The sequence below is a fragment of the Schistocerca piceifrons genome, chromosome 8 (assembly GCF_021461385.2).
Source record: "Schistocerca piceifrons isolate TAMUIC-IGC-003096 chromosome 8, iqSchPice1.1, whole genome shotgun sequence".
NCBI classification, from domain to species: domain Eukaryota; kingdom Metazoa; phylum Arthropoda; class Insecta; order Orthoptera; family Acrididae; genus Schistocerca; species Schistocerca piceifrons.
Window position 1 is genome coordinate 268,477,130 of NC_060145.1, and position 20,711 is coordinate 268,497,840.

General features: G+C 38.3%; 1 protein-coding gene across 1 annotated transcript in view; it reads right to left on the minus strand.

Moving 5' to 3' along the window:
- Positions 1–20,711, minus strand: part of LOC124712500 (calcium uptake protein 1 homolog, mitochondrial-like) — a 236,346-nt gene that overhangs the window by 170,813 nt on the left and 44,822 nt on the right. The window contains 1 exon segment of the mRNA XM_047242799.1: positions 17,993–18,170. Coding sequence (XP_047098755.1) covers positions 17,993–18,170 — 178 coding nt within the window.

A 20,711-nucleotide genomic window follows, 5' to 3' on the forward strand; every position in this document is an offset into this window, starting at 1 on the left:
GAAGCGTATAATGTAGTTGCACTTGGTGCAGAACCTGAAGAAAGTGATATGTGCACAAAATGTAATAAGTGGTATCAAAACTTAACCTATACTGAGAAAGTACAGACACTGATACCAGGTAGCTACTCTACGCACTAGATACTGAAATACATACCCACCTCACATTATTTGATTTCAAAAGCTCAAAAAATAAAGAATGAGAAAGGTATTTGAGCATGCCCAGATTCTTACTGTGGGCATCCATTGCTGGATGATGTTCTTACTGTTGCTCTGGAATATTACCTAAGTGATGACAAAGATTACAGCGAGCGAAGTCCTAATCAAGCTGATGTTATCTCTAATAGTGAAAATGATAAAAAAGATTAAAAGGTAAACAGATATATGACAAGTTCAATAAGAGAAGTATATCTCCTAACGAAAAAGTAGAACTCAAATTTAAAAATTAGTCACACAAAATTCTACTCCTTATGACCAAAATGGGTAAAATGCCAGCCAGTGAAGGACGTAGGCACATGTATTTACTGCACTAATTTGAAACTTGTTTCTTTCACCATAAGAAGTATCACAGGAAAGAAGTACACAAAGATGGACCTGATGCTTTTGGGTATGTGTCATGAGCTGCAAGATAAATGTTGGTGTGTAATGTGTCCTGGTGCTGAAGTGATGACTGTTGAAGCATTCCACCTTCAGGATACTGACAATGATGTAACCTATGCATTGTGGGAGGGAGGAGAGTTGGTGAAGAAGACAGTAGAGCCACAGAAGTTTGTTAAAGAGGTTAGGCATTGGGCCATGGAAGGAATAACTTACCATCATATCTGAAGGATTCAGAGAGAGCCCATAGCAGAAGTAAAATCATCCACATCTCAGAATACTGACACATTGGACCTTCATTTCAACTTTGCTGTTAACTGGTTTGTTGCTTTGCAGAACAAAATTCAAATTTACCACTGGCAGACATCGCAGGTACCAATATTCACATGTGTCGCTCACTTCCTCGGAACATCACACTGTTTTGCTTTTGTCAGGAATGATCTCATTCATGACAATGCACATGCATGCTACACTGTCAACATGATAATTGATGACATAGCATCTAGAGGCCATGCATTTCCTAAACATGTGTATATGACTGATGGCACAGCATCTCATTTTAAAAACCACTTTCAGCTTTATGAGTTTTGTCAGCACTGTTGTACACGAATTAAGACAAAAAAAAGGGTTATTTTCAGCAACAGGTCATGGAAAAAATGTATGTGATGGGGTATGAGGTCTCTGTAAACATCTTGCAACACGATTTAATCTCCAGCATGAAGTTCTTGATGTTATAGAGATACTACTGGATTTACACACACCATTTCAACATTAGTAACAAACATGAAACTCTTAATTCTGAATAAAAGTATGTTAAGGGAATTTTGTTTAATAAAAGACAGAAGGGTAGTCTGCTACAAAGCTAATGTTCAGAATTCAATCAAGTCACTACTGGATTGCGTCCCGGAGTGGCATATACATTGCAAGAATGGTTCTCCATGAAATGCAGTCTGTTACTGTGTGTGAAATGCAGAGACATTAGAAAACTCTGTAGTGAGCCACTTCATTTCTTATGTGTATGACAATCGGTGGTGGGTGGGACAGATAACTGTGTCATGAGCTGCAAGATATAACTGTCTCCTTTATGACACCTCACGGCCCTGCGAATGCTTTCAAATGACCATCATCAAAATGTCAGTGTGCAGTTCCCATTTTCCATGTACTCCTCTTGTTGAATCATACTTGTCTGAGTGCAAATTCAGCTTGGCTATACAAGTTTGGTGAGCAGCAGATGAAAAAAAATAAAACAACTCTTTTCAACAGTGCAGTGTTGATTGTTACATTGTAAGCAATTTTAATTCATGGGAAGTCATGAAGAAGTAAAATCATGACAGAAGACAATAATAATTTGTAAATAATATCACGAAAAGAGAAATGGGTATAAATATTATATACCTCACTTATGATATAAAATGCTTTCGAACAAAATTATGAATTGTTTTTGCACTCACTTATAATGTTGTAAAGTAATTTTTTATTCAGAAATATCTGTTTTGCATGACATTTACTTAAATTCAGTGATCAATTTAAATAGATTTTTTGACCTTGAGAGCAGAGTTAAGTCTCACATTTTGTGATTGTGTATTCCCAAAGTACAATGACCGACTAACATACCATGAAACTTTTAGAACATATAGGATGGGGATTTTGGAGAAAATTTCTAAATACACAAAAAATTTCAGAGTCTTTCATCTTTCTGTACAAATAGTTTGACAGTTTGAGAATTTCATGCATTAATGTCATAACTGACAGATAGCAGCCCCTCCACTTCATCATTTCTCAAGACAGTTAACTTCCTGTGACTATTCATACTTTCAAAACATAATTTAAAATAAATAAATAAAAAAGAGGTGGAGCAGGGAGGGGACAAGCAAGCTCTGCAGTGTGTATGTGTTAATCATGTCTCATAGTATTGGGAACAAAGTATTTATTGAAAATAAATTCAGTTCTCTATAACTTTTGGTTTCTTTATTACAGTTTTTCAATTTTCCCTTTCATTACAACATTTTTACAAATACTATCATTTAGAGAAGTCTGTAGTGTTTTAACAAATCATCAGAAAATCAAAATATTGTAGTTTTGTAGATGTATCATGTGGATCTTCCACTACATATATTTTTTTCAGCAAACTTCGAAATAATGATGCGACACACTCGTTTTTGACCTGTATGATTTGAGATGAAATCGCCCCTTAGCAAATGAGCTACACTTTCCTTTACAAAAAAAAAAGTCAAATTCAACCATTTGCCTTCCCTACTATGACCTTGTGCGCTAATTCCATTTCATATTGCTTTGCAACATTTCACTTGGACATTTAATCGAAGTGATTGTGCCAAGCTGCTCAACACTAACACTTTATTAAAAAATTACAGTATGTTTTTTCCTATGCATCTTCATTAACATACATACATTTTTCTACATCTAGAGCTAGCTGCCATTCATCACACCAAATAGAAATTCTGTATTCTGCTACAGTCACTCAATAATGATACTTTCCCGCATGCCACAGCGTCAGCTGCAAACAGTCACAGATTACTGCTCACCCTATCCATCAGGTCATTTATTTATATAGCGAACAAGAACAGAACTATTACAGTTTCCTGGGGCACTCATTATAATACCCTTGTCTCTGATGAATACTCATCATCAAGAAGAACAAACTGTGCTCCATTACTTAAGAAGTCTTCAAGTCATTCATACATGTATCTGGGAATCTATTCCATATGCTTAGACCTTTGTTAACAATCTTCAGTAGAGCACTGTATCAAATGTTGTCTGCAAACCTAGTAATATGAACCTGACTGTAGCCTTCATTCATGATCCGCAAGATATCATGTGAGTAAAGGGCAAGCTGTGTTTTGGATGAGTGATACTTTCTAAATCTTAAATGCTCATAGCACAGTCATTTTTACAGAGACACTTTCTATTCAGTTTTAAAAAGTCATTCCCTTTTGTTTACCAAACAGATATTCTTCCTTCAAGTGTTTACTCCAACTATGGAACATCCAATTACATTATACTGTACAGAATGTACTTCCACATTTACAGCAATACTGATTTTAAAAACTACTCTGTATCTGATCAGAAGGTACTGAATTTTCAAGTTTACATTTAAATGGGAGTTAATTGAAATAAGTATAGTAAATAAAAGTTTAAGTTGATGCTGCAGTTATTCTACAACAATTTTAAGTGTTTGATGTCTGATTGTTTCCCCAAATTCAAAGTTCAACAATATAGGAAAAGACAAATTGCTACTTACCATAAAGACACACATTAAGTTTCAGACAAGCACAATTAAAGGACATTTACACATAAGCTTTCAGCCACAGCCTCCATCACAAAAAGAGAAACACACACCATTCACTCATACGAGCAATCACGCCTCATGCACACATGACCACCAACTCTGACAACTCATGCCAGAATTGTGTGAATGAATCGTGTGTGTTTCTCTTTACTAATGAAGGCTATGGCCAAAAGCTTATGTGTAAGTGTCTTAATTGTGCCTGTCTGCAACTTAACATGTCATCTTCATGGTAAGAAGCAAATTTTTTTTTCCTACATTGTTGATATTCCTATCTGGAGTTTCCATTGTCCAATCAAATTTCACCACATTGAAATACACACACCAAAAAAAGGTTTACATCACCTTGGTTCCGAGAGTTCTGGAACCTGTACAGGAAAATTGGAATAGAGATCAACATAAACAACATTTCCACTCTTTTTATTACTCATGAAAACCACACATTGCATGCTGTACCACCGTATAGCGAGACCTTCAGAGGTGGTGGTCCAGACTGCTGTACACACCAGTACCTCTAATATCCAGTAGCACATCCTTCTGCACTGATGCATGCCTGTATTCGTCATGGCATACTATCCACATTTTCATCAAGGCAATGTTGGTCCAGATTGTCCAACTCCTCAATGGCAATTCAGTGTAGATCCCTCAGAGTGGTTGGTGGGTCACATTGTCCATAAACATCCCTTTTCAATCTATCCCAGCCATGTTCAATAGGGTTCATGTCTGGAGAACGTGCAGGCCACTCTAGTCGAGCAATGTCGTTATCCTGAAGGAAGTCATTCACAAGATGTGCACGATGGGGGCGCGAATTGTCATCCATGAAGACGAATGCCTCACCAATATGCTGTTGATATTGTTGCACTATCGGTCAGAGGATGGTATCCACATATTATACAGCCATTACGGCACCTTCCATGACCACAGGCATATGTTGGTCCCACATAATGCCACCCCAAAACAGCAGGAAACCTCCACCTTGCTGCACTCGCTGGACAGTGTGGCCAAGGCATTCCGCCTGACCAGGTTGCTTCCAAACACGTCTCCGACCATTGTCTGGTTGAAGGAATATGTGACATTCATCGGTGAAGAGAATGTGATGCCAATCCTTAGTGGTCCATTCGGCATGTTGTTGGGCCCATCAGTATCGCACTGCATGGTGTTGTGGTTGCAAAGATGGACTTCGCTATGGATGTCAGGAGTGAAGTTGTGAATCATGCAGCCTATTGCGCACAGTTTTAGTCGTAACACGACATCCTGTGGCTGCATGAAAAGCATTATTCAACAAGGTGGTGTTGCTGTCAAGGTTCCTCCAAGCCATAATCCACAGGTAGCAGTAATCCACTGCAGTAATAGCCCTTGGGTGGCCTGAGTGAGGCATGTCATCGACAGTTCCTGTCTCTCTGTATCTCCTCCATGTCCGAACAAAATCGCTTTGGTTCACTCCGAGACGCCTGGACAGTTCCCTTGTTGAGAGCCCTTCCTGGCATAAAGTAACAATATGGATGCAATAGAACCACAGTACTGACAGTCTAGGCATGGTTGAACTACAGACAACATGAGCCGTGTACCTCCTTCTTGGTGGAATAACTGGAACTGATCGGATGACGGACCCCCTCCGTCTAATATGCGCTGCTCATGCATGGCTGTTTATTTCTTTGGGCGGATTTAATGACATCTCTGAACAGTCAAAGGGACTGTGTCTGTGATATAGTATCCACAGTCAATGTCTATCTGGGAACCGGGGTGATGAAAAACTTTTTTTGATGTGTGTATGTTCTCCCCTTTAAGTTTCTTTCGAAGTCACAGACTTAAACAGTTATTTGATTCATTTTCTGGCTATTTATAATATACACAGTAGTATGAATCTGCACCACACTTGTGTTTATATTGCTTGTAGACACTCCATTGTGTATACATCATGCCACAGTTTTTATTTCATGTTTAAGGAACTCCACATTCTGAACAAGTGAAATGGGAACAACAATATGAATTAATTTACTTCAGAGATGCACTACACTGCAACCATAAATGAACATTCATACAACTCTATCTTTCTTTTGACTTCTCTGAAATATTTTAATTACTTAATTTCGTTTTTATAAGTAGATGAAAAGATGTGTAATAAATACTTCCAGGAAATAATTTAAGACTACTGTTGCACCTGTCAGCTGTAAGACTACTTATAACAAAAAGAAGTAAATTACAAGCTTCATGCCATTAACACTGAAAACATTTTTACAAATATTAAATTAAAAAATAACTAGTTCTCACTGTTGGGGATCTTTCTCTCAAAAGTACACAGTACAGATCAAAAGGAAAATTACTAAAAGAAGCAGGAGTAGGGTTTAGGCATCAGACATAGAGCATAAGGTTGGATCAGACCAGATGGGCAAAGGAAATGTTTCTAAGAAGTTTTCAAAGGAATCATTCTAGTATTGATTATCAGTGATTTAGAGCCCATGGAAAACTAAAACTGAATGGCCACAAAAGGATTTGACCTCCATTCAGCCTAAATGAGAGTCCACACGTCTGAGAAGAAGATTTAACTGATCATAATATGCCAGGAAATTCAGTAAAAAATGAATGTTTTTCTCAAGACGGTCTTCCACTAGCTGACATTTCAAATGAAACTGACAGCTCTGGAGTAGTTGTATGTATTTCCTTATAAATATTGAGCAATGAGGCATTAAGAATTGCTTGTCTACCCTGAATTAGTTACCATAAATGTGTACGAAAACTAATGCAACCATGAATATCACAAAGGAAGAAAAATATAATCACTACCAACAATGAATCACTGTTATGAAACAACATAATCATGGTTCACTATAATAAGGAAGCTGGTAAAACAGAGAGGGGTGAGAATGCAAGAACCTTTTAAAGGTGACTTAAGGCCCAACAAATCAGCCAAATTATAATGTATCTGGAAGGAATGACACCTTATCTGAACATGAATTTCAACTTGGTGCAACAAAATGTTTATTGAAAAACTGTCCAACCTCAATGATCCTGTGCCTGCAGCAATCTTAATTGATGAAATGTAAACTTAAAAACTCCTTCACCTGTCTACATTTTGAAGGACATTCAAAATATAGATGGCTGAAGGTGATTTTACATTTTACATTGCATATCTGAAGTCCCTCAACCATATTGTACAAAGACTTAAGTGATGATGTCAGTGGGTCAACACGGTGACACAAAGGGGTCATCTGCTGCAGAGCCATTCAGCAATGCGCACTGAACAGTGTGCTCACAAAATATCTGAGCCTGAACCAGCACTGTATTCTGTCACCAGATCTGCCACAGATTGCCACCTATCCTGCTTTCCAGTATAGTCAATAAAATCAGTTGTAAACACACTTGTTTATTTTCAAACTATGAGTGTACAGAAAATTTTGCACATCTAATGCATATGGCAAAAGTCCCAAATTTAGTTGTGCCAACTTATGTACCCTCACAATATCCCTCAGTTAGAGAGCTGTTCTGTAGCAAAATAGTGTCTTATACCTCACCCAGCAAAGTCTACAAGGGCAGGGAAGCAAAAAAAGAAGTTTATTGAGAACTACAGTGTTGTGGTATTGTGGCAAATTTGATCCTTGTGGCAGGTGTATGAACTGTCCAACAGCACAGTAAATGCATGAAAAACTCCTTGGGGTAGAACAGTTAGAACAGGAGCAAGTGTAGAGCCTGATTCTCCTGAATAGCACCAAGGCAGCCACTGAGATTAACATACCTGCCCAAAGGACAGATCCCCATGAACAGTGTTACATACCCTCACTATACAATACATTGTGGAGAGACTTAACATTTAATGCAAGACAATGTTGTGAAGTCTGATGATTAGGAACTTACTTACTACTACTACACTACACCACACCACCACCACCACCACCACCACCACCACCACCTTTCCTCTGCTTGACAGCCAAATACTTGAGATCATGTTTTTCCCATTACCAGAATTCAACTGGCTACTTCCAAGTCAAGCATGGACACAGAACTGTGCATCAATGACCTTAGCTATATAAGTCAATAGAGATCATGTTTTCTGATAACGCTCTGATAAATTGCAGGAATATAGTGGCCACATTCTTGCTCGTTCCTTAGTCTTAGCTCAGGCTCTACTTCTGACACGAAGAGTGTAACACCCATTCTTTACAAATACATCATTGAAATGTTCAGTTTTGTATTTAGATCTCTAGAACAAATAGAATGTGTGTCCAGTTTATAGTCATTTCAGGAAACTCATTTGGCTGTAGATTATATAGAAGCATATGTATGTTTTAGTTATCTAGTGGAAAACAAATTGCTCTAAGCATAACAAGCTTCTCTCTTCACTGAATCATACAGCAACGGTAGCTGTCTAGGTCTAGTTTAACAGCAGAAGTCTTTTAACTGGAATGTGTGTTGGTGAAACTGCTGAAAGATATCTTTCACAGATAATCATATCACATGGTTGTCAATGGAACAACAGCAAAAAATATGACAGTTATGGACATCAGATATCAGCATGTCATTCCCAAAACAGCAACATACACCGAAGAGAGAGAACCTGTAGTAATATCCATTTTTTCTCCTTTGCACAAAATTGACTGGTGGTCTAATTTTTCAACTTCTCATGAAGGATGCAATCAGATTTAACTATTAACCAGGTATTTCACCAATTTTGTGCAGCACACTACATGTAGAGTCTTAATAGTTTGGGGGGGGGGGGGGGGGCATAACAACGAAAGGTGTACGCTCAACAGGATTTCAGGTCATCAGAGTAACTGATAATGGTGACTTTATTTGTTAGCAGAGAGCTTGCACTTAATGGACATGACAATGTGGCAAAATAGACAATAGTGCTATTCTGTTACTGATTTGTGCTGATATGAGGTCATGAATGCATTTTTCTTTCCCCCATCTAGATCTGTCCTTTAAAGATAAGAAAGAGTAAATTTTATACATCATTATTTGTAAACTGAAATACTTAAAAAAAGTTTTCCAAAATTGGAAGAGAAAATGTTGTGAAATGAGGATCCCTCTGAAATACTGTATACTTTAGTCTTTGCTGATGACCAGATGCTGACAGCTTAAGACAAAGACCATTCCAATTACACATTGAGGAATCTGCACAAAGAATGCTCACAATGAGATTCAACAATAAATACAAAATAGACAGAGTAGATGGTAGTGGTGAAAAAGACCAAGGATTCTGCAAAATTAAAAATTTCTGGACATTTAAATACCTGCATGTAGCTTATACAATAAATAGAAGAAGCACACAAGACTTCACAAATGAAACTGAGCAAGAAAAAAAAAAAGTAATTGGCCAACTTAACTCCTTGCTAAGGAGTGACAAAATTACAAAGAGAATGAAGATCTTACTGTACAGTCAATCATAGATAGTATTATTACATATGACACTGAAATATGGGAGCTAACCAGAAAAGAGAAAAATAAATTGATGTTCCTTTAGCTGGATTTTTGGTGAAGAAGTTGTCATCTCTCTAGAATGTAACATGATAGAAATGATATGACACAAGGAATTACAAGAGAGCTCATTACCTTCAACAAATGGAGGATAACTGATGGTCAAAAACAATCTATGAATTCACATCAACTGAGTGAAGAAAATTTGGAAAACCGACTACCAGATGGATGTAAGATGTTTAAAATGCATTGAATCCAAGGGGTCTTCAGGAAGAAGATTACATCTTTGCATAATAAATACAGTTACAGCTGGAACAAAAGGATTCCCAATACTGTTCTTCCCAAACAGTTTTGCTCTGGAGATTATGAAGATGTCAGTTTTGTTTTTGGAAATGTATAAGTGGAATCAGCCTAAACAAATACTACTACTGAAGGTGTTTTATGTAATGGGCACCATCAATAGGATATATCATTTTGGTTCTCATTAAAACAAAATGTTGCTTGAAGTATAATTTTATGTGACCATTCAATACAGCCCTCAAATTTGTCTGGTGAAACAAACAATATACATATAGAGACTGCAAAGCATAAATAATCAATATTTCCACCTCAGTATGGCTGCTTGTGATGGAGTTTTAAATATCTTACTCAGTTCCTTATGCATACACCAATTAAACTTCATGTTTTGATGTTACTTTGACTTAAATCTAAGGTTGAAAGTTGTATCAGAATTACTTCAGATTGCTTGATTGACTTAATAAATACAATTACACTTGGCACAGCATTTAGTTTAGCCAAACATAATTTTCTGTTGAAATTGCACAAAATGTCATGTGATTTTATACTTTACATCTTCAGTACTCAATACTAAGAAAAGATTTTTGGTAAATGCAGTACACATTAATGTGTATGGATTGGGGTGATATTTCATAATGTTTCTATGATGAGTAGTCAACTTCACACTTTTTTACCTTGAATCATTATTCTGTAAATGGAAGTCCCTTCTAAAGAACTCTATTGCAGCCAAATGAGCAGAGAATGAGGTGTAGAAATATTGGTGAAATATTCTCTATTTATCAGCCAAGTCATGGCATCATGCTGTCATAATATTTCGAGGTGATTTCTAGAAATCACCCCCATGCGAAGTGTCAGGTTCACATCCACCTGCTGCTGCTCAACCACAGACTGCTCTGTCAATGGCGCAAGGGGTGAATCAGTTGCATGCCTCCAGAAGAATTTTCATGGCTGGTAGTAAGGATGTCCCTAGCAAGGTGGACAGAGGGTCCAGGTATTGAGTCCTGGTGCTGCTAGTCTGCCAGTCTTTTCTGCCCACTGCCTACATCACTTTCACACCAAGAGTGTTCCTGACATATTTTTTTAACGCCACATCCCATACAAAAGCTCAGTTGAAAACCACTGTCCTGGTTTACACATCATCATGTACTGTTATTTCTACTGCCTTTTTGCTGAGTCCTCTCCATTTGGCTCATTCCTCCAACCACTCTTCTTCCTCCACTTGCTGCCAGGTCACACATCTCCTTTCCAAAGATATTCTCACTCCCATTTTCCACCGTATTCTTGGGCACCGTCTAGGTCTTTTTCCATCCATCTTTAATTCTTTCATAATTTTGGGAAGTCTCTGCCCACACATCCTCTTAACAGGCCCGTACCACCTTAATCTCTTTTTTTCTCTCATACCTTATTGTTTAAGGTCCTTTCTAATATCTACTTTCCTTACTCTGTCCATTCTTGTTTTTCCTTTAACTGCTCTGAGAAATTCCATTTCCCTCTACTTGCAGTCTGCTCCAGTCCCTTTCTGTCGTCGTCCATGTTGCTCCTCCATAGGTGACAATAGGGAAATAATAACTCTTACACATACCTTCCTTGGTTATTCTCCCTAAATAGATGAAACTTCCCACGACTTTGAGAGGTTCTCCATTCAACATAATATTCCCATTGATCCCTTTGCCTCTTTCCAAATACCATTACTTCACTCTTATCTTTATTTATTTTTAATCCATACCTTTTCATTAATTCCTTCCACACATCAAATTGTAATTGTACATCCACCTCTTTATTGCCCCATAGTACCATATCATCTGCAAAAATCATAATTTTGTCTTTTTCTTTTACTATATCTTTAACTGCCCGATTCATTCCGTGCATCTTCTACAATTGTGTCCTCTGTAAATTGTCTTTATTACATTAATGTATCCATCTTCTACACTTATCTTCCTCATTTCTTCACAGAGTCTTTCTCTGTTAACTGAATCATATGCCTTTTCTATGTCTATAAAAACCATTATCACCCTTTTGTTGTACTCCCAACTTTTTTCCATCTGTTGACGGATAGAAAATATCAGGTTGATCATGCTTCTTCTTTCTTAAACCCACGCTGTTCTTCACATAGCTCCTTTTCCATCTTTTCACTTATTCGATTTAGTAAAATTATTTCAAAAATCTTGGCTGTATGACTCATCAGGGTTATTCCTCTGTAGATTTTACAAAGTATTTTATTGTCTTTTTTGAAGATGGGAACAATGTCTCCTCTTCTCCAATCATCAGGTATTGTACTATTTCTCCATACACTTGACAGTACTCTATAAAGCCACTGCATTCCCACAGGACCTGCTGCTCTTATCATGTCTACTGATACTTCATCAGGTCCTGGGGCTTACCCCGCATTCATCAACTTAACAGCTATTTCCATTTCTTCCCGTGTAATTTGTCCTAATTCTGCTTCCCAACTTCTCTCGGTTTCTCCATTATTTGTTGTTTCCTCATGTACCTGCTCCTCAGCGTTTGACAGTTTCTTAAAATGATCTCGCCAGAGATCTTTTATATTCCATTGAGCTTCAATCACAGTACTATCCTCTGTTTCCATCTTTGCTGGTACTTCAAAAGCCTTCCTTTTATTTTTCATGATTTTATAGAACATTTTCTTATTGTTCTTCACATCTTCAAGTTTTTTTATGTAAACTGTTCCAATGCCTTTTTCTTTGCTGTTTACAATATTTCCTTGCACTTCTTCTTTTCCTCTATATATCTTTTATGGTCCTCGTCATTTTTAGTTTTCCAACACTTTCTCCATGTTCCAGTTTTTCTTGTAACTGTTTGGATTGTGGTATCATCCCACCTACTTGTCTGCCTTACTTTTTCCTTTCCAGATGTTCTATCACATACTTTTTGTGCTGCTTCGACTAAAGTGTCTCTGAATAAACTCCATTCTTTTTCTACATCGCAGAAAATTTCTTTTGGAAATTTTTGTGTGATTAATTCTCTATACTTCTCAGCACTTTCACTCTCCTTCAGTTTCCAATCCTGTATCCTCTTCACTTTCTTCTATTTTCTATTTTTCACACACTGATTCATTTTCCATTGTCCCACCAGTAACCTGTGGTCTCCATTTGCATTCACACTTGGAATTACCTTCACATTTGTTACTTTCTCTCCCCATTCCATATCTACTAGAATATAATCAATTACACACCTGGCTCTCCCATCCCAACTGTATCTGGTGATAACATGACTTCCTCTCTTCATAAACCAGCTGTTTGCTATTTTCATTCCATTCCTCTGGCACAAATTCAGCTGTCTTTCCCCTTCTTCATTTCTGCCTCCATATGCGAAACATCTCAATACTTGCTCAAATCCCTTTTCATCTTTGCATTAAAATCTCCCACCACTATATTAGCAGTCTATATATGGTTCTCTAACTCATTTTCAAAATCCATCTTCTCTTTTTCGCTACAGCCCCCTTGAGGTGCATAAATCTGGATGACTTTTAGCGTTTCTTTTTGGAATCTCAGATTTCAGATTATGATCATGTGTGTGTGTGTGTGTGTGTATATTTTCCCTTCCACTTCGTTTCACTTAATCCCAAAATATCTAACTTTCTCTTTTTTAGTACATCTGCAATTTTTTCCATTTTTCCATTGAGGGTTAATATATTAAGAGTGCCAATATTTAGGTTATTTTTAGTCCATTTGGTTTCATCTTCTTGTACTTATGAATATCATCATGTCTCCCATCATTTGCACCAGTACTTGAAGAAGCAGTGGGGTCAAATGGTCAAATCCTGAGTGGTTCATTCCGAGGCTCGTCCGTGTTTTGAAAGCAATATATGAAGACTTTCCTACTGGCTTGCTAGGCCTAATGCAAGAAAAGATTTTCTGTTGGTGTTGTCTCCCTTAGCCTTTGGAGTTTCTCCTCCACCACAACGCAGTGGTTCCCATCTCATTTAATCCCCAGAAAGGAGGGTTGCCTCATCTACCAGCTTCACCGTTCTGAAGTCTTTCTTCTCTGCCGCTGCTGCCATTAACTTCTTCACCCATAAGACAGGGCATGGGTTCCATGTTATTCCCTACGGGATTGTCTGCATAATAATGAGTTTGCCCTTTGCTGATGCCAAGCTCTGCCACTTTGGCATCACATCTCTTTTCACAGGGGTACCACTAAAAGATAACATGGTATTACCAGAGAATCCTTTAATGATGACACAGTGAATGTCTTTCGACACATGCTCACCACCAACTACTTCCAAAGTGGTAGAAAGATGTATGTATAGACATACTCTCCATGGAATCCCCTTTAGCACCAGGCATTGCTAACCTATACAGGATGTACATAAAGTCCGTAACACTTTCAATTACTTATTGCACAAGAACCAAACAGAACCAAAGAGAAACCCTGAAAGTTTTTTTTTATGTGTACCTCCACAGCATAGTTTAGTAATTTGCTGATAGTCAGCACTAGTCGCAAAAATGGCAAGTTCAGATGCAGAGCGAGCTTTCTGTGTGTTGGAGTTCGACAAAAAACAAGTGTGCTACATCTCTTCAATGGATGTTTAGAACCAAGTACAGTAAGAAGCCAAGTACAGTAAGAAGCCATCTACAGTAAGAAGTCATTTACTACTGGCACAACAAATTTGATACGACGGGTTGCTTGTGCCTGGCAAAGATAAGCGGACGTCCCAGTATCAGTGAAGTAAATGTGGAGCGCATACGAGAAACATTCATAAGGAGTCCAAAGAAATTGGTGCGTCGTGCAGCCCGTTAACTGAAAATGGCAGTGTAGAAAGTCCTGCAACAGAAGCTGTCTATTAAATGATTCAAATTGGAGCTAGTGCAGAAGTGCAATGACGACGACAAAGACAGTTTTGAGTTTTGTTCGCAGTTGCAACAATTGAATGAGAATGTGGATGGCATTGTTGATCGCTAAATTTTTAGGGACGAAGCCACTTTTCACACTAATGGGAAAGTGAACAGGCATAATTGTTGAATCAGGGGTACAAAGCATCCACACGAATGCACTGAATTTGAGTGTGAATCCCCCAGGGTAAATGTTTTTGTGTCTTGTCACGTCAAAAACCATACGGGTTATTCTTCTTCACCGAGAGAACTGTCACTGGATATTTCTACTTGGAAACGTTGCAGCAATGGCTGATGCCTCAAATGCAATCGGACTCTCCGTTCACCTTTCAGCAGGATGGGTCTCCACCTCATTTTCATCGTGAAGTTCGTGGGTACCTGAACACGGAGCTGCTGCCTCCATGGCTCAGCCGTGCAACAGAAGTGGACAGCTGTTTTATGAAATGGGCTCCCCGATCATCAGATCTCACTCCATGTGAATTTTTTTCTCGGGGGACACATTAAAGGTCTGGTGTATGTACTGCAGGAGAGAATACGGGAAGTGACTGCCACAATCGACAATGCCGTGCTGGGATGGGTATGGCAAGAATTTGATTACCGTATTGATGTCTGCTGAGTCACTCATGGTTCGCATATTGAATGTTTGTAAAAAAAACTTAAAGAGTTTCTCTTCAAAATGTAATATGTATGACATCTGTACAATGTTTAGTTTTTGTGCAATAAAAAATTGAAAGCGTTCCTGAACTTTATGTACACCCCATATATGGCGCACACTGAGCAAACCGTTCTAGGAACTGTGCACCTGAAACCAAAGGTGTTCTACACATATCTGAACACCACATTCATGGTTTCATGGTTTAACTCCATGGTGAAGAAAACCTACAGGAAATCCTGTGCACATAAATAGCATATACAACAATGTATAAATAGCATATACAACAATGTCAGGTTCACCATGGAAGTGGAAGAAAAAGGATGCATACTGTTCCTGTACTTTTTGATAAAAAAAGAACACTGATGGTGCCCTGCAATATTATGTCCACAGTATGAAAACACACACACACACACACACACACACACACACACACACACAAATACCCCTAAATGCCAATAGCTGCCACCACCCAGCACAATGCAAATTTGTGCTCACCACCATTACACACATCACAAGCCATATGCGACAAGGAAAGTCTGCCTACTGATTTATAGCATCTGTGTGAAACCTTCCACAACAATTGCTACTCAGAGGCAGAAATAAGACAAGCACTCCAGCCAAGCAAGAAGAAGAAGAAGAAGAAGAAGAAACAATCCAGAAGAAGCAACCAAGCGCCAGCTATTCTGTCTATATGAAGGGCCAGATACAGCCAAGGCTGTCATGGGAATGGCGAAGCACGACACAAAAACCATTTACCCTCAATGGCTAAAATCAAGAATACACCTGGGTCAGTCATGGACCAAACAGTGCTATGGGCATCTGGTTTCTACAGCATCAGTTGCGAGTGTGTCATGCAATACTTCACCCAGATGCAGTGATCCATCTCGCAGTAGTGTTCTGAACACATGAGGAATGTTCGCCTTGGCCAAACAGACAATCTGTAAAGACAGGGACATTTGTTTTTGAACAGAAAAAGATGCTGTTGTACGCCAGATGTTCAGATATTTGGTCACCAAAGAGGCAGTGGAAATAAGAGTACATGATGATCTTATCAATTGGGTAGCCATTTCCAAGTGAGCTCCACACTCCACATGGGATGCGTAGCTGCCAATCTTGAGAAGGAGGCGTCAATAATCACGTAGCAAATAATGGGTGGGGGAGGGGGGGAGGGGAGGAGGGGATGTTCAGCACCCCCTCCCTCCCCGCCAGAAAATTTTTAAAAGTAGAAACTTGACTTAGGCCCTAAATGTTAGACTTCAAACATTTTCTGACCCTAAATAAAGAGGATATATTTAATTGAACATATATTCATTTTTATTTTCATATTAAAACTAATCCAAATTATCATTTTCAATAACTAAAACTACTTCATGCTCAATGTCACTCACACACATTTACCACTGACTGCTGCCTCCTACATACATTCATTTCTGCCTCATAGAAAATGTCGTAATTCTATTTTCTGTTGTCAATTCCCTTCTGTATGGTGGCAGCTCAGGTAATTTGCTGACGACAAATTTTTACAAAGTTGGATATCACATCCTGTACTCATTATTGTTGCTGCTACGAAAAATGGGAGACTTAGTTTTTTTACCTATGTCACTGTCACTGGTGCAAACCAATGCAGCAATTTCTTGTAGGGATTCATGCTTCTGTTTAGTATTTTGGTAACTATGACTCCGAACATTCCAGAGGCACTCTCATGCCTCAGAGAGTGATGAATTCATAAATTTTGCTTCTTGTCCGCTCACATTTCGCAAAGAGACACGCATAAAGACAACATTCATAACATGCACAAACAAACACTAGTGCTGGCATTTAGTAGTAGCAGATCAGGAACAATGTTCCTTTGATCTGTATAATCACAGTCGTGGAACACTGGTTTTGCATTGTCAAGATTTTGACAACATGCTGCAAACATTGGTAGTCCAGTACTAGCTGCAAACAATGTTGCAGAACATGTTCTGAACTCATTATAAACATGTATTTAGAAAGCCATGGTGATGAAATCACCCATAGACAGGTATACTGCATATTCAAGAAGGAAATCATTACAAATCTGTAAAACATTTTAGTACCATGCCATCAGCAAAATGTAAACAGTGCCTTTTTCAATTTTTTATCTTCAATTGTAAAACACGTATCTCTGTAATTTTATTAGCTTTCTGTGTATCCATAATTAAAGTGATAAATCCATAAGAGTTACTGACAATCTGTAATAGATGGCAGCCATGGGGATGTGAAATACACAAAAATACACCAGGAAAGCTCTGACATAAAAGAGAAGGCAGTGGGCAGGACTGACAGACAGACAGAATGAGCACTTGACACCCAGACCCCCCTCCACCCCACTGGTGGCGAGGGGGGGGGGTTACTTCTACCAGCCACAACAACTCTTCTAGAGGCAAACAATGGACTTTCAGCAGGAGTCTGCTGCCTAGTGGATATATTTGAACAAATTTGATATGAAGCTGATATTTCATCTGAAGATGATAATTCAAAAACTTGTTGAAACATTGCAACAGCATGATACCATGACTCAGCTGGTAAGATGAGAATGTTTCTTCAATGGAATTCACTGAGAAAGCCTTCATTCCCACACTGCATAAATATTATCCATACTCTCCCATCAGCAAAACGATGATGTGTGTAAAAATGCATCTTACAAGCTGGCAAGTAGAGCAAACATTCAAAGACCCCAGGATAATTGTTCATAAAAATAGTAAAATCTGTGAACTATTAATTAGTTAGCAGCCATCTAAAATGTACATCTTTTCTAAAAACTAACTGTTCTGTCAAAATGCACAGTAAAAAGATAAGTGCTCATGTTCTGCTAGCATACAAGAGAAATACAAAAATGAATTACTTTTTTACCTTGCGATCTCTAAATCCAACTTTGGCCTTCTTCTTTTTCTTTTTAGCCTCATCATCATCCTCCTCTTCACTTTCTTCAGTTTCACTATCCTGCTTCTCCGAAAGGGCATTGTTGGACTTTTTGTCTTCACTAAGAATGGATTCTGCTTTAACTTCAGGAAATACAATTTTTTTTAGTCTGTAAAGTACAATGAAACAGAGCTGAATCAGTTAAAACAGATTTCAGGAAAAAACTCAACAAATTTATATTTCTAAACCATTCTTCCAATGTGCCAGTCAATTTCAGTGGCCCTGACAAAACAAAATGCATGTTATAACTACTGAAATAACTTTGACTCAGAAATATTGTTTATATTATTTTGCAGCCATATCTGAATGAATGACATGCATACACAATTTAAATCTGAAATGTGTTTTACCCTACAGCTAAAAATTTTTAGAAAATAGGTCAGCAGCAATTTAATAAATTAATGTAAAGTATGGAGAATCATTCTTTCCAGTATTTCAGAAAATTTCTTCCAATACAGGGGTCTGCATCAAAGAAGTTGGTATCATGTCCAATATAAAGAGTCAAAACATAAACAATCAAGATAGTGAAGTATAGGACAAATATGAGGACTGAGATAGGGACATAGTTAAGGTTTATGAATAAAATACCTCAGACCGACTCAATAGCTGTTTTTTTCCTAGAATTAGCTGTTGTTTCATAAAAGCCAAGTATGTGTTAGGAAATTACACAAACACTGTCTCACAGGCATTACATAATTGATGTCGTTATGAAACTCAGCTTGTGTGGAAGTCACAAAACAGTGGACTGAACTAGGGAGAATAAGAGTTACAGAGGGAGCTAGTGTAAAGGAATGAAGGAACTGGCTATATTATCTCAAGTTTGTCAAAATTGGTGGAAAGCTTTCAGTGAATATTAAATTTCATTGTAGTGGCAGAAAAAGGTACACCACACTCGTTAGTTCCCAGCCTGGCCTCATATGAGCAAGCAGCAATTTACAAAATTTTCAGACTGCAAAACATTAACATTACTTTCACAACACACAAACTGCAACACACACTGAGGGAAATGAAATGATCGTGTGGCATTGATGGCCAGAAGGCTCCATCCAAGAAAAGTTCGGCCACTGGATGCAGGTCTTATTTTGAGTGACACAACATTGTGCGACTTGTGCATCAGTGATGATGAAATGATGGGACACACACACACACACACACACACACACACACACACACAAATCAGGCTTTTACAAAAACAAAAAATTGTATGTTGTACACACAAAGACCTCTACGTATCCCAAACTCAGAGCAGCTAAAAAAATGCCAACCACAAATACAAATATACTGAATCAGCAACGGCTACCCACATAAAGAATGCTGGCCACTCATTCCACGATATAGTGAATGATTTTTATACATTACATAAAATGGACAAGGGACACTAAACTGACTTACATGAAGAATTAGATATTTTCATTCACCGCATAGTACCCAGCAACAGATTACTAAATGATAGGCTAGAAAGTAACAACATTAATTTCTTTAAAAAACATCTCAATAGCTGATTGATTATTTTATTGGGAGAAAAATATCTTTACCTAGTAATCATACACATTTCACTGATGGGAAAAAGATCGCAACACCAAGGAGGAGTTGTGCAACATAAATGTAAGTTGGTAGGCATTTCTACTTCTGAATAATGATGTCTATTAAAATTTCAAGCCTGCCGTGTAAGAATGGCACTTGATGTGTCACTATGAGGCTGCAAATGAGGTTTGCTTTATATACACACTGTAATAGCCATGAGTGTTAGTTATGTTTGAGATTGGACATGGTGAGTTGATGTCAGTCAACAATGTCTTTCAGGCAAGACACCATTATCAAAACCTTACTGAGGTTGCACAAGGTCATATAATAAGAGCTATGAGAAGCTGGATGTTATGTCTATGATACAGCACAAAGACTTGACAGCAATGTAACAACTGTACTTCATTGCTGGCGGCGATGGTAATGAAAATGTACAGTCACAAGAAGACTGGGTTTTGGTTGCAACAAGACTGGGTTCCAGATGGTCATCTGGCACTACTGAAAGGAAAGACCATGGTGTTTGGTGTATGGCTCTTTGGCTCTCACGCATCATTCTGGATCTGCAGTAGCAATCTGAGCAGCAGTTGGTACCACAGTGAAACAATGAACTGTCACAAATTGGTTACTTCAAGGACAGCTCCGAGCCAGATGCCTTGTAGCATGCATTCCACACAACCCAAACTGCCACCATTTGTGACTTCAGTAGTGTCAAGCAAGAACCCACTGGAGTGTTGTGTTTTCTGATGAAAGATGGTTCTGCTTTGGTGCTAGTGATGGCTGTATGTTGGTTAGAAGCTGGTCAATTGAGGGCCTGCTGGACACACTTGGCCTACACCAGTAGTTATGGTCTTGGATAAGATCAATCTGGTGATACAGCTAGCTGTGCTGCCATTCATTAACATCATTCCAGGGGTGTTTTCCAACAGGATAATGCTTCCCCTACACACCACTGTTGTAACCCAACATGGTCTACAGTGTATCAACACATTGCCTTGGCCTGCTCAATTACCACATCTGGCTCCAACTAAGCACATATAGAACATCATCAAACGACAACTCCAGCGTCATCCATAAACAGCATTAACCATCCCTGTATTGACTGACCAAGTGCAACAAGCACGGAACT